Here is a 26,450-nt window from a genome sequence, read left to right as displayed (position 1 = left end):
GTTTAAGGCAGATGAATAAAAATTCGCTCAAAATGTACATGCACTAATAAAAAATTGATCATTTGCAAGTTTCAATATCAGAAATAGGAAATTATAAACCATTCTTAATAACTTCATACCTGACAGGAATCCTTAAACCAAAGTTTCATTCTATTTGGAACTTGTCAGTAAGGTGTATCTTGAGAGGCTTGATTTTCCTTAATAAAATGTAGGCTGTCATTCAGTTTTACAGTCAGAGATATTATTACTAGAGCTATTCTGGCAACGACTGGTCTGTTGTGGGACTGATATGTATTTACACTTGATTCAACATTAAGTAGTAAGTACTCAGTGGCTATTTATATATAGTAGCTAAATGGATAATGCGTTTAGTATTGAAAGTGAAAGATGTTGGGTTCAGGTCCTAATATAAACATGGGCACTGAGATGTGGCAGATACATCCAACTAACTAACTATAATGGTTAGGGTTATCTAAGAAGAAACCCGAAAAATTCATCTCTTAATTAATTAATGATGAACATATGGTCATTTAATTACTTTGATCTGTGATTATCAATGCGATTCAGAAGGCACCGTTCATTTATAAACGTGAAGTCAATAACAGTAATAATAATAATACATTTGTTTATTTCTACCGTGAACCTCACAAAAGAAAAGAACCCATATGTTTCACAGGTTACAAACTATGAACACAATACATGTAAACTGTTCAACTGGTATTGAACGGTTCACATATTCAAATTCATTCAATCTGTTTGATATCCATTAATATCTACGACTTATCATTATACTTATTTTAATCGTTTCTTTTAGTACTTCTCTAATTGTAATCGGCTTCTATATATAAATGTCAACCAGTTCTCTCAAAATCATCTAACCTATTTATTCAGATATTTTTCAAGTTACGAAATCAAAGATTTTAGTAAAACAAAATCAACTTTTCAACTTCTTACAACCTTAATATACTAACATTTATAATAGAAATGAAACTGTGTGAAGGAAATTTGTGTTTTTCATATATATATGAAGATTAGCTGAATCAAATAGAAGGGAATGGTAGAGTGGATTGGAAACTTACAAAGCACTATATACTACAAAATAAATTGTGATTATAACACCATAGTGAAACAATGTTTGTGCATGCTGTTTTAAAAACCATGAAGGTAGATTTCATACAACTTGATATTCATCAACAAGATATACCTAGAGTCTTCAGGAGGTTGATGCTGACTGCAAGGTTCGAGCCCATGCTACTCATTGTCACAGTCAGGGAGGATATCATTGATATACTCAGGCTTTGATTGTTTTATTGTAGGAGTAAAATATCTACTTACCAATTAATCAGCAAGTAGCAACTAATATTATTTTGTCCAGTCATTAGTACTGATTAATTTTACATCGATTAGTTTGCAAAGTCTGCTAACTGTCTACTTTACTTCAAACTTCAAGATAGATCACAACTTTAAAAAACAGGTAGTCTATTACCAAATTTTCATTGTTGATTGGCTCCAATGAGCACGAAATTCAAGTCAAATAGGGTTTCTTGATGATCTCTTTCTCAACGATTTAAGATTGAACACAACCACAACTTGTTGTAAAGTCGTTTAGATTGGTGATCATATTGGGACTTGATTGTAAGAATATGGTTAACGCCTATGATTGAACAATGTGATATAACTTGCTACTAAATGTCATAAGAATTTTTAAACGAACGTGAATAATACAATGATTTTTATTGAGAACATAAACCGATTGATGTTAGACCACTGTTGGAAACCTAGAAGCACTGGACGACTGTTTCGTCCTATTGTGGGACTCCTCAGCAGTGCGCATCCACGATCTCGCTCACGGGCTTCGAACCCAGGGCCTTCATTCTCGGTTCATGAACTCAATCAAAAACTTAGTAATCTCCACAACCCCTATACTGGTAACTATAATGGCATAATGACTTTAAGACATTTTCTACTCGACGAGATAAATAATCATGTATTTGTCATTCAGCATTACTCACTAATTAGTACAACCTGTCTTGAATGACTTGAGTCATTAATTATTAATATATCGATTAACATTCTTCATCTACATTCTTGATATCAACTGTTTCTTTAGTGTACCCTAAATCACATCTTGGAAACCGTTAACCCATTGAATTTTGAATAAAAGTACACTGGTATTTAACGGTTACATTTCATCATATAAAATAAATCTATTGATATAAAAACAAAAAGCGATCAGTTTACTTAAAGTATTCACCTAATTTTATTCACTGCTGAATGAATTTCATTTCAAAATGGGAAATCTACTAAGATCTCCCACAATAATAAAATCAATTACCAAATAAAAAATGATCAAAAATATAGTCACTTAATGTAAATATATTGTACAGGTCAAATATGAATATTATCACCTTACTTTTATCTATTTTGTAAATGTTTGTGTAGTAAATTAGGTCAGTTATACTCGTTTAAATATGACTTGATAAATTTTGAAAGATATCCGCGTCTATTTTTTTTTTTACAAATTAGCCAAGATTGTGATTAGTTTCGAATTGGTTAACATGAGGTGTGGGTCTATTGTGTCCATCTGTGTCGAATTTCAACTTATACTACAATTTATTTATTATTGAAACAAATCTATGTTGTTGTTTTTTGTCTTACATTCTACAACATACATTAACTTTCACATCTACTGTTCCTTTGGAATGATCTATGTCTTATGTTTTTTTTTATTCTGTCAACTGGTTAATTCAAAGTTTAATAAATTTCGACATAAAACAATTGTATGTGTATGGTTGTGTATCAAACGTATGGATACTAATGCTATGTGATATTACACTGTGTGGAACTCGATATGCTAACGTGACAAGATTATCTATGTATAACAATTAAGACAAATACCCACCCATATACTATTTTATAACATATTCACTATACAAACATATATGTAAGCATATCTACCGTTTAAGTGAAATTAAATCATTACTGTTGTTTGTTGTATCTCTATGTATATCACCCATTTTTGACAATATTTGTTGTTCTCTTTTTTTTTTAAGAGAGAAAAAAAGTCACCAAAAGGTTTCACAAATTTCTTCACAAACATGTAGGTGATTCACAATAATGAAAATATAAACTGTCTTCAGTTTATATAAGTTTGAATTGATTTGTTATTGGTGTTAATTCATTGTATACTGTTAGAACAATGACGAAAAAAAAATGAAACAATGGAATTGTTTACGTTTTATTTTCTCTTTCTTTAAAAAACACTAGTGATGAATTTAGATTGGACAGATTTCTGTTAGTGTATTGAGTAAACTTTTAGATAAGTTGTGCCACTCAATACTGAAGTGTTAAATTGTAGTCTTTCTGTTTGTAATACTATTTATCATGTATTTGAATCCCACTGGGGGGAGAGGGGATTAGTTTCCCTATGATTATGGATATACTTGGTGTTGTAAATGCTGAAAAGCATGAAACCAAAGTTATGCTGGTCTTCCGAATCAATACCTCCAAACACAGAAGAATAGAACTATGTCACCTTATAGATGTTTACCATTAATTATTTGAATATCTGACGGATACCATCCAGGAAGTTTGTATTGGCTTAAGTTAACAGCCAATTACTTCATGAACCGATATTATGTCTAGGTTTAATCAACGTTAGCCTTTTTCAACCATATCTTGAGGTGGATGATTGTTGCATGTGAGCGATATATCTCTCAACCATCTAAAAACAATAAGGATTCAAAATCTTATCAAACAAAATGATAACTCTGTTAAGTATTTTTATTCAATTAACTGCTTCATTGCTTCAAAGGCATGTATGGTCAAGTATATATATATATTTGTTCTAAAAACATTCAATAGAAATTCTTAAATCATTTGATTTGAAATGTTTCATTCACTCAAACAATTATTTTCGTGGATTAGTTGAAGTTAGATATTAACACCGTTGGACGCCACCTCAATGGTCTACTGGTTAAGCGCTCACGTGCGAGACTGATAAGTCCTGGGTTCGAATCTCGCGGGGGGCGAGATTGTGGGTGCGCACTGCTGAGGAAATCCACAACAGGACGAAATAGCCGTCCAATGCTTCCAGGTTTTCCATAGTGGTCTAGTTTCAACTGATTCATAATCTCAACCAGTGAAACTATTTTTTTCAATTTTCCAAATGAATATGATTAAACTACAGTTATACAATTACATCTGTTACCTTCAATAGAGCATAGGCCACCGACCAGCATTCTCCAATCCTTATACTATATATTTTATTCAATACTTAAACAATCTTGTTTAGTCAATCACCTTATTTTGATAATCCTTTTACACTGAATAATAAATTTCATTCAAAAGAACAGTAATGTAAACATTATTTTTAAAAAAAAGAAGCCCATTTAGTAATGAATGTTAGTGAGATAAAACAAATGTTGTACAATTGGTAAATGAGCTACATTATGCACCATTATTATTTTCTTTTTCCAAAAATATAATAATGAATTTGAAAAAAAAAGTATTTTTGATGTGGTTAAGCCAATCTAGTTTTTGTTTAATTAGTTTATTAACTTCTATAAAACAAAAGAAAATAATCATAAATTTGTTCAATAGTTCCAATATGTTCAAAAAATGAAAATAAACTAGAAAGGGAATGGGATACATTTGTTGGTGGAAGATTCAAATACTTACAGTTTATGTGTACCTGTAACGTACATACATATTTATGTAAACATTTGATTAGAATATTTATAATTAGTATCATTAAAGATGTGAATATTGGAACATTGAATCACTTGTTTTAATGACTTATTTTCTAATTTAAGTGAAGGATTAAGTGACATTTGAAGAAAATAGTGTATTAAGCCATTATATAGGAAAAAAATGGAAGAAAAACTATATATAATCCATAATCTTCCTAATTTATATTCGACCAGAAATGTAATTTGACTAGAGCTTGTTTCTTTCTTCTTTATAAATAAAAAAATAATAAACATTCAGTCAATTCATATAATTACTGACATTTGTGTAGTACAAGTTTCTTAAGACGATCCAGTTCTAAGATCGTTGTTGCATAATTTTATGCCGTTAATATTACACACATATTGTGGAAATTATAAGAAATTATTTATAAAAGTTTATGATCCGATGAAGGATCGAAACAACGCAGTTTCAAGATGAAAAACCCTGATTAAAAATCTTGAAAAACTCATAAACTTTGTAGAACAACTATATGCATCTTTTAACTTTTGGTGATAGATGATTAATTTTGAAAGTCTGTCTATTCAATGCCTGATTAAACAGCAGTGTCGTTTATGTTCGTCATTATTTAGAACTCTTTTAGGAGTTCATGTATATGATTTTGTCAGAAGTCAAACAAATAACACCAAAGTTTCATAGCAAGAATAATATAATTGAAATTTACTGAGTTGAGTTAATTCGCTATATTGTACAATATCGATTTTGACTGTCTCACTGATTTATGATGAGTTCACCGAAGACAGTTATTAATAAGAATTCTAATCTCTAATTCATTAACATTTCATAGTCCGACTTATGTAAGTTAGTATCTATTAACTTTGGTATGTAGCAACTAATATGCTATCTTCGAGACACTGATATAAAACTCATTGTTCTTTAAGTGTATTGATAAACATATGGAATGATCATGCAAACACAGATTGTACATGTTAGATGGTTGAAATTAATTAACATTAAACCTTTCTAGGTACATGTTATATACTAGTTAGCACTCATCATCAGAACCTCTTCAATGTTCAAGGAGCTAATGATCCCATTATGATTGCGACTCGCGTTACTTAATATCATGAAATTCAATAAAATCAAAAAGTACAAATACACTTCAATACTTACTATTTAGCTTTATATTTTTGATCATTGAATGATCTTAGTTAAATAACCATTAAAAACCAAGTACTACATTCTCAGTATGAAACTTCTTGGCAATGTTTATCCACTATTCAACTGAAGTCGAACTCAGGATCTACAGGTCTCGCAATGTGTGTCATTAAATTAGCACCAAATAGACTACAAAACTCAACAATCTCTATAAACCCCCTTATGCTACTTAGTCATCAACCAGTGTACAATTGTATTTCATTGAAATCTGTTTTTAAGATTTTATTTACTATTTTCATGTAACCATAGTCATTAGAAATATCTATAATTCAGTTGACGAATGTTTTTTTTTTTGCTGGAAGAATATTAATGATTTCACACATGAATGAGTTAATTAATTAAACTGAACTTACAATTTGGTATTCTATCATTTACTGAAGTAGATAAATCTAGTCCAATTTCTTTCAATGATAAATCTGTATTCAAATGTTTCAAATATTTTTGTGGATTAATGTTTACGTTTGTAATAGTATTGGTGCTGATAGTAGTATCAATAGTATTAGTAGTAGATATAGTCTTATCAGTAGTTAATTTGTTTATCATATGAAACATTGAAGAATTACATGATATTGAATGAGAAGTTATTGGTTCGTATGTTATTGATGAAGGTGTAGTAGTCTCTGATTGAATACATTGTGATCTGTTATGCATTGATAAATCGATAGCCTCTTGTTGTTGTTGTTGTCGTTCTAACTGTCCACTCATTTCGAATTGATGTGACAATGTTTTATTCATTGAAGTTAGACCTTGTAATTTCTTTCTACCAGTTGAATAATTATATGATCTTGTTGACAATTGATTTACATAATGGATTGAATTAAAATTTGTTGAAAACAGTCCCTTTTTTGATTTGTTCATTCTTTTTTTAAATAAAATTGTCGATTTATTATTTTGTTTACTGTTTGAACGATTTAATTTAATATGAGTTTGATTTGAGTGTCGTGAACGACGATTATTACTATCATTAATTAATGATGTTGATGTAGTAGTGGTAGTAGTAGTATGTCGAAGATGTTGATCGCGCGATTGGTGATGATGATGAGGATGATTTTGATTATTATTTCTAGACTTTCTAGCTCCACCAGTTGCACCTGGACTTACACTGCCTAAAATGTAAAAAAAAGTGTATAATCACTACTTTGTTAAATATATTAAGTAGTATATATACATCTTGAGGAAAAATTTATCTATGATGTGATTTACAGTCTTGCATAGGATTTCATACAGAACAAGTTATTAATCGAGTAAATTTTAATTGAATTTAATTCAAACTTAAATAAATCCAGTCGGATAACACTATGTTGAATGTGATTGTTTATTCAATCATATATGATCAAGAGATCAGTCATTTGAACATAAATATTTTCAACATACTTCAGAATTTAATTATTCAATGAATAATTCAGTTTGTATTTCTTATTGGCATTTATACAATATTTGAACTTAATAAACAAACATTTTGTATGATACTAGCTTAGGTACATATTCCCTGCAATAAAATATCACTCTTCTTTGTAAGCTATGCAACTAACCATGCTCTACAGGGTATTATCTTCTTATTCTTATTTCAAATTCTCTGCAATTATGTACAGCTTCTTTGAATTCCTCGTGTTTGAAGTTGTTTTGATCAAATGTAATCGACTAACATTTCATGTCTATTCATTATGGATATAAGAAAAATAATATTTAAAATATAGAAATATTCATGTAGCTTAGAATGGATCAGATCCTCATCATATATATTATCACCTGTGAAAGGACTCAGCAACAGAGTGCCTTAAATTTTGATGTTAAGTGGCTAGATTCTATTGGTTGAAGTTTATAAACCTAGACTTGTGAGATTACCGGTTTTTGATCTCACTAGCTTTCTTTCTCTCTCTCCATTTAGATCATGGGTATCCTTTGCTGATAAGTTGCGATTAATATAAAATCTAGGTTAAACAGAACTTTTTTTACCGATTGACTTCAAACAATTAACATTTAAATTCACTTGGTATTGTTTACTTGAATGTTCCCAATGTGGTTTACGACTGCAATTGATCAGTCTCTTGTTAGTATAAGTGTATACTGTGCCTACTGCCTCGATATTGCCTTTAATTCACAAGCATTATAAGCAAAGATGGATAATGACTAGCAGTGGAATCCAGTTTGACGCGCGTTTCTTCCTAGAGTTTCAGAGTGAACATCATCTCTGATATGCAGGTAGATCCATCTGACGAGTCCTAAATAGGGCGAAACTCACGTCATACTGGATTCCACTGCTAGCCACTATCTATTTTTAATTAACATTTAAATCGCATCCATAAAAAATACACTTTACATTATAATATTTAATCTCATGTTCATACTTTATGTAATCACATCATTTCAGTTATACGACAGTCATCCACTAGTCGCATGGACAGACGGTTGGACAATTTCATGAAATTATTGAAATTACAAAATTAAACTATTTGATATCAATTCAGCCTTCTGAAAAGTTAATTTCTTGCATCTAGACTTTAAACTCTTGAATTCACATCTCATTGATGAACACTACCTTGGAGTCATATATATATATATATTAAAACGAAATAATCATCTAAAACATTCTAGTTTTCAAAAGTTATTCCTTTATGATATGAATGACAATAATCCAAATAATCTACATTGAATAGATTGAAAAACGTATTTGTTTGTCAACTCATCTTCAGCATAACTGAATCCATTTACTGACATCATTTAAGTTGACATTAATTTCATAACTAATTATGATAACTACTGAAATAAGCAAATGTTAACACAATTTTTGTTTGCAATATGTCAACATGGTAAACGTTTACTGTAATAAGAATCTATGAATAAATAAAGAGGTATGTATGGGAAAAGTTTTGATTGCTCCAGTTATTATTTATTACCATTTAATGATGACATTGTGATGTAAAGAATTTGTTTATTTCTATATTAGGCATTTCAACGACAAGGTCATGTATACAGACGTACACGCAAACACACACACACACACGTACATGTATATACATGTAAGAGATCAAAATTAAGTAAACACTTTGATTAACAGGTGAACATTTGAAAAATTTACTGATCTAGTAATTTAATGTGATAAGTTTTGGGGGGAAAAATGGGAGGATCCAGTTAATGGTTAATCAATTCGATGGTATATATGTTTATTTTAATAAACGGTTGAAACGAAACTGACATTTATATATATATATGCTCATATATTTTGACTGAAATGTTTGTCTCAATTAAATGGTCTCACTATTTCATACCTCATTAAACATAAGAGAAATAAAAACGAAATGGGCTGTTATGGATTGACAAGGTTAATTTGTCAAATTTAAAAAGGGAAGAAGGTTAAAAGAAAGGATGTGCTTCACTTATGAACTATAATATTGAGGACCTATTAGGATATAAGATAAAAATAGAAAATGTAAAATAAGATATTTGAAGTGTTTTAACTGTGACGATAAAAGTAATATTAATGATGGTTCTATACAATTTGAAAGTAGTTCTTATCAGGAACCGATGTCAGTCAGTGGATAACCGAAACCCATTGGTCACTGTAGTAATTTTTCCCCATAGTTTAGGATTTATGAGCATCGAGTAACCAATAAATACATCGGATTGACTCGTAGATTCTTAAGTTTTTTACCAGTGAACACACTATTATTCACAAGCAGAGATGCGTGGTGACTGACAGTGGAATCCAGGACGCACGTTTCGTCCTATTTGGGATTCATCAGGCAGATATACCTGCATCATAGAGTTGATGTTCACTATGGGACTTCTTTGCTTATAGTGCTTATAACTTAAGGTAATATCGAGGCCACCTGTACAGGATGCACATATGCCAAAAGAGACTGATCCATTGCAGTCCTAAACATCAATGGGAAGATTCAAACAACCAATATAAAAATTAATCAGTACTATTATTCAGTCACTAACTTTAAACACAATGATCCCTATCTTGTGAAATAGAAAGTTTTTTTGTAATATCATCATCGGCTTACTGCCGATTGATGTATCTGGTCACCGATGCATACCTATTTGTGTGGTATAAATGATTGAAAATGTGAAATAGCACGCATTCTTAATCATTTACAAGTTTTCTACTTGTTAAAATTAATCTTTAAAATAGCTTCATGATATTATTTCTCACTAAAAGTACCAGTTTCTTTGTAAATACCGAGACACATTAGTTGTAAGTGACAATTATTATGAAACTTATGTCAAATAATGTCTTCTATTGACTGCTTTCAATTGTCAGATATCAACATGATCTTAGAGTTGATTTTAATTTCGCATGTACTTTTCGTTATATCAAAAGAACTCTCAAAGAGAGCACCATTATTACTTCCAATACTAACAAATCTTTTAAATACTTAATTTTATTGATTTATTAGTGAGAAATGACTTCGGTGTTATTGGGGTTAGGGTTAGGGAGATAGTAACTCACTGAAGACAATAGTGGATATGTCGATCAATTCTGTGGATTAGTTGAAGTTAGACATCAAGACTGTTGGATGCAGGCTCAGTAGTCTAGAGGTTTTGCATTCGCGCGAGACACCGAATATCCCGAGTTTGTGTCATGCGTGTAGGTTAGTGGACGCGCACTTCTGAGAATTCCAATACTAAGACGAAACGGTCGTCCAATGCTTCCAGGTTTTCCATGGTGGTGTAGCTCCAATTGACTCATAATCTCAACTAATAAATTTACTATAATATCCAAAAAAACTCCTGATATTAGTTCGTTTATATTGAAATAAAAGTGACCATTTACAATGATATTTCATTTTCGTCGGTGGTTTTTGTTGTTGTAATTACTCAAGTATTCACAAGTAATCATCTTTGAAATATATTCTTCAAAATTCTAACTGAAGACAATCAAGTCGAAAGTGAAAGAAATTAACATCGATTGGCTTCCGATCCAATTGTTTAAATGTATTATCCTTGTCATGTGATTTGAGGGTTCGAAGTTTGATTTCAATGATTAATGAAGATATTTGTTGTGCTCTCTAAATTTCAATAACCATTTTTTTTTACCTTTCTTATAGTCTCTCTAGTAAATACATAAAATGCGGTCATAAAAATCTTATATTGAAGAATATATTGCATGAGATTTGTAGCTCAGGTGGATGATTTTGATGGAGTTTTGTTCTCTGTGCTTGATGTTTTGGTCATGGAACGATGAAAGCTCCAAGACCAAAACATCAAGCACAGAGAACAAAACTCCATCAAAATATGTTTCATGACAATAATATCCTCCACAAAATACACCTTCATTTATAACAATTCACTTGATCCATCAATGTCTTTTCATCCAAAATATTTCTAGAAGTCTTTAGAAATAAGATTATTCAACTCTGCTATCCTTTCAGGAATTTTTCACATCATACTATCCAATCTGAATAGTTTACTAGAATCATGTTCATGAGTTATTGCCACAAATAAACTTTATTAAGAATTATACAGAAAGCAAATTGAATACTGAGATACACAAAAGACAGTATATATTTGATTTTACGTATCAACATAGCAAATTGATGAACATTATGGATTTATGTCATTTTTTTAGTTTTCACAGACCTTATTATTCCATGAATCACTTAAGAGCTTATCTCTCGTTCTTTTAGCAACCCTGGAAAGACGAAGTGATTGTATTCTATTTCATTTTAGTGTAATGAGATCATTACACGCCATTGTATTAAAAAATATAGTTTTAAACATAATTACATTAAGTAGACACCGATGATGTGATCCAGAACAAAAGTGGAAACATTTCGATAAAATTATCATTCCTATATTATGGGAACAAAACTCATATCCACAAAATCCCTTCTGATATTAATAAAGTATTTGACCTGCATGGATTAATCATTGACTAGTCACCAATGCCTTGCTTGTCTAGTTATTAGTACCCATCGAATTCTGTCGATTAAATTGTAGTCTAACCAATAGTCTAGATGATGCGACATCATTTGAATTATGTTTGGATGTTAAATAGTTAGAGACAATTGACAGGGACCTTATTAAACTTAGATTTCTTGCATACTAGAAAACCTGCAATCTTAAGAAAACTGGTAACTCTTGTAAGCTTTTAACCCTCATCATATTAGTTTCCCAGTTCGAGACATTACTGTTTGGATATTAGGACCAAGGTTAATCTTTTGTAGGACCAAGTTATTTGCATGAATTGATCACTGAATAATGAGTGACCAATAGCTTGCTTATCAAGTCGTATGTGTTAATTTAATTCTATCTGTTAAACTGAAATTGTATCGTAAATGATAAATCGGACTCATTTAATTTTCGAATTATAGGTATTTGATGTAATTACCACATTTTGGCTTATTAGTACGTAGCCACACACACACACACATACGTCTATGCACATAAATGTACACATTTATAGACTTGTAAAAATGTGTACAGATGATTGTATCGTTGATTGAGTTAAGAATCAGGTTGATTAACTTTAGTTTATCTGAATAAGAACTATCATCAATCAAGAAAAAAGTAATACAATTTTATGTTTCATGTATCCGTTTAATTATGACAAATAATAATAATCATAATCATAATCTATGTTACGCAATTGTAAATTTCATGTTATTAGCCATGGAAATAATCTAACTGACTGTATGAGTTATAAAGTTATACATATATTCAAATGATGTAATTTAAATGTTCCATTCATTGATGATGTGCAAATGAAATCAAGTGAATCTTGTTTAAAAAAAACAAAAGGACGCATTTATTTAAAACATGACTTGTGTTAATTCATTATTTCTAATTTCATTATGTTAATAAAAGCCAATTGATTGTATGATTAGAAGATAGTGAAAAGAATAATAGAAAAAGAAACCTTAAGTTTTCTTTACCTAAACTAATTTATAACTCTACCTTAATGAGTTATAGAAGTTCAAATATAAGATTTATTAGTAAACTGAATGAAACCTTATAAGCAAAAACGAATAGTAGCTAGTAGTGGAATCCAGTATGACGTGCGTTTCGCCCTATTTAGGACTCGTCAGATGGATCTACCTGCATATCAGAGATGATGTTCACTCTGAAACTCTAGGAAGAAACGCGCGTCAAACTGGATTCCACTGCTAGTCATTATCCATCTTTGTTTATAATGCTTGTGAATTAAAGGCAATATCGAGGCAGTAGGCACAGTATACACTTATACTAACAAAAGACTGATCAATTGCAGTCGTAAACCACATTGGGAACATTCAAGTAAACAATACCAAGTGAATTTAAATGAAACTTTTTAAATAATAAAGTACAGATGAACTAAATGAATATTCTACAAGATATTAATTTCAGCTTTAAATTTTAGAGATAATAAGAGGCGAAGAGTAAATCATCATAGAATTATTAGGCTAAAAGCTAAGAAATCACACTGAACAAAGAGTTATTATTAAATCGTCTTAACTACTATTCTTATTATGATTTATTCTAGATTAGTCTTAGTTTTCTTAAAATAATTGGCGGAATTCAACCGTATTGAGAATAAGACAGATGTGAACAATGAGACTGAATGAATGTTAGGTTATATATTCCCAAAGTGATTATATTTGGAAATATAAATCACATTGTATTTAAAAGAGACCTGAAGGTAATAAGTTTGATCTCATTAACAGGATGATGATGATGATGATGATATCGTACTAAACATAAAATCGTGATATTTTACTATTTTTCTCCAAAAGTTTATATAGAATCCTAAACAAGAACAAAATATTTGTTTAATGGTGTATTTGTCGACATTAATTCACATAATGGAATGAACTTCAATCTTATTATTTTAAATGAGTACGTCAAACTGAATATGAAGAATCAAATAATCATTATCTTTTTTGTTTTATGCCACAAGATTTAAATCGTGTACAGTATGACAACAGTTATTTTATACATCACAGAGTATTGTATTTTAATTCTAGATACTTTCTTTCCAGAGTGATTTTGTACATCTTTGCGTATTATTCTTCTTCTTTCCGATGACAATTTTACTGAATACAGTAATTTAAGAGATGTAATTCTTAAGAAATAAACGAATTTCGTGATATACTGATGAGGAAATGAATTTTGACATTTGTCAAACATTGACTATCTTGAGTAAATTCATGCTCCCCTATAAGATTTGGACAAACATCACTTCATGTTATAAACAAACATGTTATCACCGGGCTCAGTGAACAATAACTGAGTTCCTATACGACTGGAATATTTACATACTAATAAACCATTTAAATGATATAGTGGGGCCTTATATTACAGTAAAGATATCGTGAAATCTATTAAGAATGACTTCTTTGCTATGATGAATTATATGGATTATTATCTTTCGTAAAAATTTATTTTAAGGATTTTTCATTAACTTCATAAATGTTAACTGTTTGAAATCAATAAAAAAAAATGATCCGTTCAACTTGTCTACGGATTTTTGAATAGATTGGTGTTAATCTTTTTTTGTTCATTGTCCAATTCAACAGTATGAGATGTAACTCCAAAAAAGTACAATCTAGATTTAATGTTAACCATCCTTTTATCGAATTTGACATATTGTTACTTCATTATTATATTAATATTATCTGGTTACTTAAAACAGATCATTACTGAATTTAACTGGGTACTTCATTTATTGATTTAAACACAAACATTGGTACAAGGAGGCACCAAATATATGTGCACCACACAAATCGAATGATTTGTGTGAAAGCTGGAATAGTGATTGAGAGCCCAAACCGAAGCAGAGAACATTAACATTAGGAAGCATTAAGTACATTCAACTGACTAGTTTCGAATAGGACAAAATCCGTACCTAACATTACTCTCCTATTCACTATTTAAGGGATAAGTGAAAATGTAAATCTAAACGATACTGAAAACTAATTGCGTTATCTTACATTACTGTGATTATTTCGATAAATTATCATAACATAGAATAAGCAAATATATTTTTTAGGATGATAGACTTATGAAAGTTGTTCATTTAGAAAATGCTTAACATTTTGTAATGACTACAACTATACAAACATATAAAACAAGAAAGTATTGAACAGTTGTCTCTATCTTATTATAAGTCTTCTCAACACTAGGGATAAAAACAGAGAACTTTCAAGCATCTTAGCTAAAATCAATCTATTATGTAAACAATCTCCACATATTTTTTATTATTTAAAACATGTTTTTCACTTACCTGTTTCACTATAACGTTGTAAAATCTTACTGACACAGCCATGTGATACTTTTAATTGACGTGATATATCACATGGACGTATACCATTATTAGATAATTCAACAATTTTCAAACGTGTCTCATATGGTAATGGTCTACCATTAATAAACATACCGCCTAACTGATTTACTCGTCCTTGACCTATTTGAAACAAAAGAAAAATTAAGCTTAAATATATGATAAATGAAAAATAACTTAACAAATAATTATTAATATCAGATGGGTTTTGTGGATATTATAGTACTTTCAATGGTTAAGATCATGAGTCAGTTGAGGCTAGACCACCCTGGAAAACCTGGAAGCACTGGATGGCCGTTTCGTCCTATTGTGGAACTCCTGGGTTTGGATCTCGCAAGGGGCGAGGTCATGGATGCGCACTGCCGAGGAGTCCCACAATAGGACGAAACGGCTGTCCAGTGCTTCCAGGTTTTCCATGGTGGTCTAGCTTCAACTGACTCATGATCTTAACCATTGAAATAATTATTATATAAGTAAAAAGTGGATTCCGTCCTAAATGTTTGAAGATGGATGTTTACATATATTGGTTTCGATCCCCATTAGGGCCGTTGTATGAGTATTGCTAAGGAGTCCTATATTAAGGACGAGACAGCTATCCTATGCTTCTTAGTTTTCAGATGAGAATGAACCATGACGAATATCTCCTAAAGAAAAAAAATTATGAAGGGGACAAAAAATTATGACTTAATATAGTTGTATATAAAAGATTGAATGTCAACATTATTTTTATCATGTCAGTGAGGTAGCTCAGTTAATAATATGCTGACATTTGATGCGAAAAGTACTAAATTCAAGTTCTATTGTGTAGCAAGTACATTCAGCTAGTGAGTTCTACAAGGCCGCCTGCTGGAATATCTGGACTACCTGTTCCTGCCATCCGGTCATTTCAACAAGTTATCTGTTTTCTTGTATGTCTTAATACATCATTATACTTATTAGTCTCATAATCTATTTGGGTGCGTTCGTGAAAATTTTGCGATATTTCGCAGTACAAGTTACAAAAGAGTCCAATCAGAGACATCGTGGTTATATGCATAAAAAAGAATATAGATTATTCAGATGTCGAGTCCTAAACTATTAACATCTAACTGGCGACCACTTAATATTTATTGCAAGGATCGATCAAGAAATAAGAAAAGGAAACTTGTTGAAATACTTCGTGCTGAGAATTCTATATTGTACCAAAAATATAATATTGAATAAAGCCAGTAATAATAATAAATACTTGGATTCCATTACTATACCTTATGCAAGATAATTGTTTGAATGACAATATTAGCCATTACAACAGATTATTCAAATGTAAGAACCTCGATATTTTCCATCGTTCTCATGAAATCTTTCTTACTAAATTTCAACCGTTTTTTTCTTGAACAGAATTTTTTTCAAAATAAGATTTAAGTATCAGTGTGAATGAGAATTTCACGGACGACCTAGACTTCGCAGATGATCTGGCTCTTCTATCGCATACGCAACAACAAATGCAGGAGAAGACGACCAGTGTGGCGGCAGCCTCAGCATCAGTAGATCTCAACATACACAAAGGGAAAAGCAAGACTCTTCCATACAACACAGCATGCAACAATCGAATCACACTTGACAGAGAAGATTTAGAAGGTGTAAAAGGAAAAAAAGAAGACCAAAGAACACATTATGCCGAGAAATGGAGACAAACATGAGAAAAATGAACACAAATTGGACGGAATTGGAAAGGAAAGCCCAGGACAGAGTGGGTTGGAGAATGCTGGTCGGCGGCCTCTGCTCCATTGGGAGTGACAGGTATAAGTAAGTAACAATATTTCACCGAAATAATTCCAGTCAAATCAGTTAATAAATAGTTTTTGAATCATTGTTTCGAGATTTTTTAGATCAGCTGTAAAAATTGAATCGAATGTCACTAAATTTTCATCGTTACTAACTGTTCATTTATTTATTTTTGTTCAAACACATAAACATTCGTACAATGAGGCACTAAATAGATATGCACTGCATAAATCATACGATTTGTATGAGGTCTGAGATACTGTCCGGGTACCCAAACCGAGGTAGGCGGTCTTCTTGGGAGGCCACACTCGGAGCCTTCGATCTGGCGTCTGATGCACAAGGTAGTGAGACAATGTCAGGAGATGCGGTCTCATAGTAACCGGTGACCAATGATTGGCTCATACTCCATTTGTTCCTCAGGATGCTGGACCCCATGTACACGACCAGTTTGGAATGAGTGTTTACCAACTCGCCTAAGTGGACTGTCGGTGTTCACCAACCCGGTTTAAGCGCTGGACATACGTTTTTCGTCCTCTTGATTTCTCAAACAACGGTAATGCCACGAGAAGGCAGTGAGTAGGACTTCCCTGAAAGTGGTTGTATGCACGTGACCATGTGAGGGCATTTCGAGAGGGAGAGCTGACTATTTCTACTCTCGGCCGTACTAGGGCACTCTCAAGTATATACTTTACATTTATTTTATAAATACCTAGACATTTTACAATGTATCATCGCTAGATGGATGTACAATTATCTTTCTGAATTATTCTATGTTTTCTGGTATGGGTAATTTGTGTGATTACATACAGTTTTCATACAGTTGAGTCAGTTTAATATGCAAACAAAAAACCATCTCTTAAGTTCTAACTATACAATTACTCCTATCAAATTAAAATGGCGTAATCTGAATACAAATTAATAGAATACTTTGAAGTCATTGAATTATATTAAATTCATTTACAAATAGCTTTTATCATAAATATATTATCAGTGTTTATAATTAATTAAATACTGAGTAGTGTTTGGTAACTATATTGCGACAGAGTCGATAGAATTCGATCCGCACCAAAATAGTACTTGACATTGGTCACTATTCGGTGATCAGTCAACTGTAAATACCCCTCATTCCCTCAGGAGGTCAGACTGTACAGTTGGGCGATACGAGCTTGAATCCGCCATGAAATATCGATTCCTTCAAGATTAAAGAGATATCTTTCTGACGAGTGTTAAATATTACGAAACTTAGGTTCATGCTTTCCTGTCGAATACCTTCAACTAACACCTTATTCATCATCAATGTGGACTACGTTTAAAAATGAAAAGTTTTTGAAGCGAAAAATTATATTGTTTGACTTTAGTGGTCGATTGCAAAGATAGTGAATGATCTTATGTATTCTTAGACTTTTAAGTTTCAACTTTTTGACAAGATTGTATCAAGCGTTCTAGATGACTTGAAGGTATTGGGTTCTATCCAATTCGCGGTGGTCGTTAACACATACTGCTGAGTTTTTTTCAAACTGAGACAATACAGTGTTGTTTAGTGAAACGTAACTAGATAATAATTATTTTCTCACTTGATATATCTCCCATAGGTTAGGTCACAAGCAAACCTTAGATAACCATTGAAAACTAGGAAATACTAGACAACTATTGTCTCTGAGTATGAGACCTCCCAGCAACTCTCATTTACAAGCTCAATCGTATAAGGGTCAGGGAGTTGCCGTAGGGTTGTGAGACCTGCCTTATATTCCTAGTGGGGTGTTGTTGTACCCAAACCATCTTGGTTTGTAGCGGTTCTTTGACGAAAGTCAGTCTGTAATGCGAAACTTTCGATGCAGATTTATTTAATAATGAACACAACATAGAATACATTCCTAATTATTTATAAATTATTATACAGAATGAATTTATGAGTACTGTGAGATTGATCATGTTACAAACAACAAAATCAATCATTGTTAATTCCCAGACTTCATCCCTCTACTGATTTCTTATCACTAGAATTCTATACCACACTAAACATTTGATATATTCCATGAGACTATCATTTTTACTAATATTTATTCTCCATAGACGTTAGAAGTCTAATTTTCTAGCAAATTCTCAATCTCGCAAAAGATAACATCAGTTGTAATGAAATACAGTTTCTTAGTTGATAAATTGGGGGGGGGAACATTTATAAAAGTTACATCGAACTTTATCTAGTTGACCATACTTTATATAACACCAGATTATACCTTATGACATAACTTTTGTCAGAAGTCAATGTTGGTTAACTAGCTATCGAGAAAACTGGAAAAATAATGGACAGTTGTGATAATCAAGTTTATAACAATTTCCCAAGAGTTTTTACCTGCAAATATGTCAAGAATCAAACCCGAGAACTTTGAAATGACTGACTTAGTACCACAATTCGAATTTCTAAATTTAATTAATTGATGATATAAAGCAATGGTCATTCAAAGCATACTTAGTTGAGAGATAGATGAATTATGTTGAAGAGTATGAAACTCGGAAAAACATCAGCGCCTCTAGATTGTACATTGATTGATATATGATTATTGACGGGTGTCATGTTTATCTAGTCCTTTAGTCCTGACCAACATTTGTCAATCAAGTAACAACTTGGCCATTATTTAAGTATCTTGACACAATGTACGATATTCAGATGTCATATGATCCGAGATGGTTGGTAGGTAACCCTACCTAACCGAACTTTCTTGCTAGTTGACACTCGTCAACTAGATAAACCTACAATCTTACAGAAACTGATATTCCTATTTCTTAGTCATCACTGAACATATTAACCTTTACTGATCAGTACATATTAACCAATGTCATGTTTGTTTGATTGCTTAATTTTCCATATAACGAATCTCACATAATCAATCGACTGAATAATAAGGGAATATTTCAACTTACCTTCAAATAAAATTGGTGGATATTTTGAAGAAAATAAATGTGAATTTTTAACAATAGATTCTGTTAAAATTGGTGGTGAAGTTGAACAACATGGTGGCGTTAAATGTTTCAATGAATTGTCTTGTTTATCTACACATAATGTCTCAGTAGTTCCATCAGACTTATATACTTCATCATTAGTGTTATAATTATGATCATCAGGTTGATGTTGTCGTGACTGAAGAAATTTATGCGATTTTTGTAAACCGTAATAATAATTGTAATAATAATAGTAATAATATTGTGATATTAAGTTATTTGAATCCAATGGGTCATATTTATTGTTCAATAGTTCAATGTTTTTACTTCTTGTTAAATCACTGATAGTTTTATTGAAAGATGTGAATGGTGAACATGAAGATTGTAAGTCCATTTGAATATTATTTTTATTATCATTAATTTGTTTTAAATGATCAATATGATGTAAATGTTTCATAATTTGTAACCATTCTTTATAAGCTGTTGAAGTATAATCTAAATTGAATATTGATTGTGATGTACTAGGTAATTGTTGAGATGATGACGATGATAATGGTGATGATGATGAAGTAAGTAATGACGATGGTAAGGTTGTATTGGTAGATGATTCAATCAAGTTTATATAAGATGAACTTGTAGGTAGTTCTCTACAGTTTTCAGAATACTTTTCAATATTCTTCATTTTCTGATATGAATTTGGACAGTATGATTCACAGGAAAAACTGGAAAATTTCAAAAATACACCCATGATTAATTGTTTACTTATTTACTGTAGCTTTATCATAAAATTTGGGGTTAGAACCTTTGAGTTTCACTAAATTCAAACGTTTACCAACTTTAACTATAATAATTTCATCCCTATTTATTTATTTATATATTTTTTGATCCTAAACTGATCTTAGCTAGAAAATAAGGAAGCATTTGATAACTATTTTGTTCTAGTATGAAACTTCTCAACAGTGTGCATCCACAATCTAACTACATAGGACCGGACCTATGACCTTGGGTTTTTTACGCAAATATTTTACGTCTAGAACGAATCCAATGGTGTACATGTTTAAATTCAATCAGATCACGATATTACGCAGCCATTTTTCATAATCTACAATGGTTAACTAACAGACTTCTGAGGAGTCTTGTATCATGGCGAAAGAGTCATTCAGTATTTTTTGCGTTTTAACAGTAGTTCATTTAAAATCAGTTCATAGTTGAAATCGTGAGAATTCTACAAACCCCACAAATCTGTCTATAGTAACTGACTTTTTTTTCTTTTTAGTGAGTTAAATCATAACAATAATTTGGAAAATTACATTTTTCATCATGAAGAAAACAAAAAATTGAATAATTTCCTTGAATGACTTCGATGGAAGATCGTACACAGCTTAAAGTTTTTTTGATTAAGATTATCCACTATATTGTCAATGTTAAACAAATGGGTTTTACCATGCACTTTTGCCTATTTTTCTATTCATTTAATGGGTAAGCATAGGATATTAAAGAGTAATTTTCGTTAGAGATTTCATTTTAAACACAAAAATTTCACCATATTTGTGTTTTACAGCTAAGATGTTGAGGTGTGCTATACTGAAAGTGTCTATATTAGATAAATGCCGATCACTTCAGATGTTTTAAACAATATTTTCAATGAAAATTCCACCCCATTATGCAGTACTTGTTCATTAGATCAATGAAAAAATGACTGAAAACGCTAGATAAGATACGCTGGTTGAACATTCCAGATAACCTTAGCCTTTATCATTTATCATATTATGAGATAGCTGTACTAAAAATACTTGCAACTGATAAGCCAAATGTACATCGTACCTATTCCACGTTCATCATTGAGGTTTTGAGATAAAAAATTGACTTATGTTAAACAATTAGTATTTCTTCATCTAGAATGGTTTTATTTAATTTAGATCGATTCATTATCTTCATTAGAAAATTACGTTATTATTGATCTAACGATCATTTTGTACAGTAATGGAGAGTGTTAGATCATCATCCTTATACTAACTATCTCATAATACCATTTCAAATCACTATACAATCAACTTGTTACGAATAATTTTGTAAGGGATGTTAAGTTTACTATGAAATCATTGAGTAAGAAACATATTTGCATTCATTAAAAATTAGAATAAAGTTTCATTCAAAAAGAGAGAAAAAACCCCTTCAATATTTAAATCAACAAAATTGATAAGAAGAATTTTAAAATGATTATAGAAGTTTCAATTCATTTGGTATTGTTTTACTTGAATGTTCCCATTGATGTTTATGATTGCAATTGGTAAGTCTGTTGTTGAAATAAGTGCATACCGTGCGTCACAAGCGTTATAAGCAAAGATGGATAGTGGCTAGTAGTGGAATTCAGTTTGACGTGTGTTTCGTTTTATCTGGGACTCGTCAGCTGGATGTACCTAGATCTCAGACATGATGTTCTGGGACTCGAACTTAGTGCCGTTCGCTTCAAGCACGCGTCCTGGATTTCGCTGCTAGCTACTGTTTATCTTTGCTTATAATTATACAAGTCTGTTTACATGCTTAACAGAATACTCTTGAATTTTACAAATTATCTGTTAATTGACTGATAATACTTTAAAACTTTCATCTTTTTTCTAAATATTGCTCAGAGCTGATCTATTAGTCTTAGTATACATTATCGATCAATGTAATTGACTATACTAAATTGAGGAAACATCAGTTAAATAATGGTAATGAAAGTTTACGGTTAGATACTTACTTTACTCAAAAAACAAGTAATTGAAGTAACCTATGATTGATCAATGTAAATATCTCAGTCGTATAAAAGATTATTCACAGCCTGAACAGTTTAATCATAATGTCGTAATTATAATAAGAGTCCTCAATCTCACATTAATAGGATCATCATTTCTTACAGTTTTGTGAAACTGTCACAGTAACAAGTAATAGATAATACAAAACTTAGATTGGAGATTTCTTGTAAATCATTAGCAAACACTTGAAATTAAATCAAAATCAAATCACCTGAAGTAATAACTACCATAGTATGTAAATGAAATGTCGGATCCATTCAACTCATTGTATTAGTTCACTTGAAACTTCCCACTGATGTTTACGACTGTAATTGATCAGTCTCTTATTATTGGCATATATGCATACTGTATGTATTTCCTTGATATTGCCTTAATTTACAAGCATTATAAGCAAAGATGGATAGTAGCTAGTAGTGAAATCCAATTTGACGCATGTTTCGTCCTATTTGGGGCTCGTCAGATGGATGTAGCATTTGCTAGCTAGTGATAAATTAATCTACTCACATATGAAAAATTATCAACAATTTTCACTAAAATTATCTACACTACCAGTATTCATTCATAATTGCATAATAATATTATTATGACTAAGTAAATTATAGTCGAATAATGTTTAACATACCTTTTATTTGTATTACTCTATAGATATTGAATCTTATGTTTATAGATCACAGAAATAATATTTGAGAATTCAGATCATTTATCTTATTTCCAGTGAATGATTGACTTTTAATAAAATAGAAACCGTTTTAAAAAGAAAAAAAGAAATTAAGAAATTTCATTGTTATACTTTGTAATATATTAACTCTCCCTCTCATCTCCTTCATCACTCTCCACCTCTCTCTCTTACACACGCACACACATACCCATACATGCACACATTATACTATTAATAATAATACTAGTAATAAGAATATGAATATGAATATTATTCTTTTCAATCTGATCGCTAGTTAATCACATTTGAAATAATCTTATTGGTCAAAAAATAAAATATTGAAAAAAAAATTATCTGAAAAATGATTGGATGAAAAGAGTTTCAATAAAGAAAAAGAAAAAAGAATAGAAGAATAAAATAAAGAGATAAGAAAAATAAATAAGACAAGAATGAAATAGGGAGACAAGTATAAAGATTGGAAAGAGAAAATATAAAGAAAATTAGATAGTAAATGTAATAATAATAATAATAATAATAGAACACAATGTAATGATTGTTGTTTTTTTTTCAATAAAATTCCTCTTGTTTTAAATAAGATGGACATGTGAACAAAGTGTATTCAATTAAATATGTTGAATTGTAAACCAATCAAAATTTAAGTTTTTATACAATGATTAGAGGTGTATACATCTTTCTTGGAGGAGGGGGAGATTTAAGAATTTTTGTGTGCATTGAAACTTTAATCTATATATTCATATTTAACATAGTTTAATTCACAGCTGGTATACGTCATGAATTAATATTAGGGAACTTTCGATATGTTTTGTTCTATTACATAACTTCTTAGTAGTGGGTAGTCATAATTTTTCCAATAATTGAACTTAGGGCATTTAGATCTAGAAGTAAGTGCTTAAGATTCATATCATTGACAATATACCAGCTGAAGCACTGAAGTCAGACATCGAGGTTACTACAAACATACTTCACCTTCTATTCAAAAAGATTTGGGAGGAGGAACAAGTGCCGATGGACTGGAAAGAAGGACACCTCATCAAGATTCCAAAGAAAGGACATCTGAGCAAATGTGAAAACTACAGAGGCATTACACTACTGTCAGTACCAGGGAAAGTCTTTAACATAGTGCTGCTGAACCGGATGAAAGAATCAGTAGACGCGCAACTTCGAGATCAACAGGCTGGATCTGGTAGGGATCGGTCGTGCACAGACCAAATTGCAACACTACGGATCATCGTCGAACAATCAGTTGAGTAGAAATCATCACTATACATCAACTTCATTGATTATGAAAAGTCGTTTGACAGTGCAGATAAGAGAACATTATGGAAACTCCTACGACACTATGGAGTTCCTGAGAAGATTGTCAACATCATCCGGAACTCATACGACGGACCATGGTGCAAAGTTGTTCATGGAGGACAGCTGACAGATGCATTCCAAGTAAGGACCGGAGTCAGACAAGGCTGTTTACTCTCTCCCTTCCTCTTTCTTCTGGTGGTCAACTGGATTATGAAAACCACTGCATCTGAGGGAAAACACGGAATACAATGGACAGCTCAGAACCGATTAGACTATTTGGACTTCGTAGATGACTTAGCCCTCCTATCCTATACACATGGACAAATGCAGATAAAGACAGCAAGTGTAGCAGCAGTCTCGGCATCAGTGGGCCTCAACATACACAAGGGGAGAATCAAGGTCCTCGAATACAACACGGAGAACAGCAATCCAATCACACTTGATGGTGAAACTCTGGAAGATGTAGAATCCTTCACATACCTGGGAAGCATCGTCGATGGACAAGGAGGTTCAGATGCAGACCTAAAGGTGAGGATCGGCAAAGCAAGGACAGCATTCCTACAATTGAAGAACATATGGAACTCAAAACAACTATCAACCAATATCAAAGTCACAATCTTTAATATGAACGTCAAGGCAGTTCTACTGTATGGAGCTGAAACTTGGAGAACTATAACAGCCATCATCAAGAAGGTACAAGTATTTATAAATAGATGTCTACGCAAGATACTCAATATCCATTGGCCGAATACTGTTAGCAACAGCCTTCTGTGGGAGAGAACAAACCAGCTTCCAGCTGAGGAGGAAATCATGAAAAGACGATGGAAAGTATATGTATTACGGATATCACCAAACTGCATCACAAGGCAAGCCCTAACTTTGAATCCTGAAGGGAAACTGAAAAGTGGAAGGCCAAAGAACATATTACGTCGGGAAATAGAATCAGATATGAAAAGATGAATAACAAGTGGAAGGAGGTGGAGAGGATTGCCCAGGACAAGGTTGGATGGAGAATGCTGGTGAGCGGCCTATGCTCCTTCACGAGGAGTAACAGGCGTAAGTAAGTAAGTTTTTGATTTTAATCGATTTGCAGCATGGTGTCACGATTGTAACCTACAAATTGAACAGATTTCAATTAAGTGTCTCAACAACAGGCCGATTCAGTAAGAAATTTTCACATATGAAACTACATTAATTTTTATCTAACGGTATTCTGAGGTTTAGAATTTTTGAAATGCTTTATTGAAATTTAAAGTGTAGGCCAAATGGATCTTTTGTCAGTGGTTTAAAGGAATGTGTCAAGATTGGCAGGAGAATCGAAGAAAATATTTTCAGTTTTGTATTAGATCGTGGGTATGCATTATGTTGGGAAAAAATGATTTCATAGCTGGAGCCAGACACCATACGAACTATCTCAAAATTAGAATTGATCTTTCCACATGATTAGACAGACTATAATTGTTTGCTCACTATTGTTACTATTTGAAAACATAAATATTGGTACAAGGAGGCACGAACACATATGCGCCAGAAAAGTCGCTCGATTTGTATGTGGGTTGTGGTACTGTCCAGGTGCCCAAGCCGAGATAGGTGGTCTTCTTGGGAGGCCACACTCGGAGCCTTCGATCTGAAGGTCTGATGCACAAGGTAGTGAAACAACGTCAGGAGATGAAGTCTCATGTTAGCCGGTGACCAACGATTGGCGCATACTCCATTTGTTCCTCAGGATCCTGGACCCCATGTACACCATTTGTTTGGAATGAGGGTCTTCCAACTCCCGTAGGTGGACTCTCCGTGTTCA

The 26,450-nt window shown here is 31.8% G+C and overlaps 1 protein-coding gene across 1 annotated transcript in view; it reads right to left on the bottom strand.

Moving 5' to 3' along the window:
* Window positions 1–23,544, bottom strand: part of MS3_00006963 (uncharacterized protein) — a gene marked incomplete at its 5' end in the record, with an annotated part of 39,998 nt that extends 16,454 nt beyond the window's left edge. The window contains 5 exons of the mRNA XM_035734041.2: window positions 6,261–7,013; window positions 15,116–15,295; window positions 19,859–20,598; window positions 22,777–22,858; window positions 23,541–23,544. Of these exons, the coding sequence (XP_035590132.2) occupies window positions 6,261–7,013; window positions 15,116–15,295; window positions 19,859–20,598; window positions 22,777–22,858; window positions 23,541–23,544 (1,759 nt within the window). The remainder of the gene's footprint in view (window positions 1–6,260; window positions 7,014–15,115; window positions 15,296–19,858; window positions 20,599–22,776; window positions 22,859–23,540) is intronic.
* Between the last annotated feature and the right edge of the window lie 2,906 nt (window positions 23,545–26,450).

The sequence above is a fragment of the Schistosoma haematobium genome, chromosome 2 (genome assembly GCF_000699445.3).
Source record: "Schistosoma haematobium chromosome 2, whole genome shotgun sequence".
Classification (NCBI taxonomy): Eukaryota; Metazoa; Platyhelminthes; class Trematoda; order Strigeidida; family Schistosomatidae; genus Schistosoma; species Schistosoma haematobium.
This window is presented reverse-complemented; position numbering and strand designations above follow the sequence as displayed.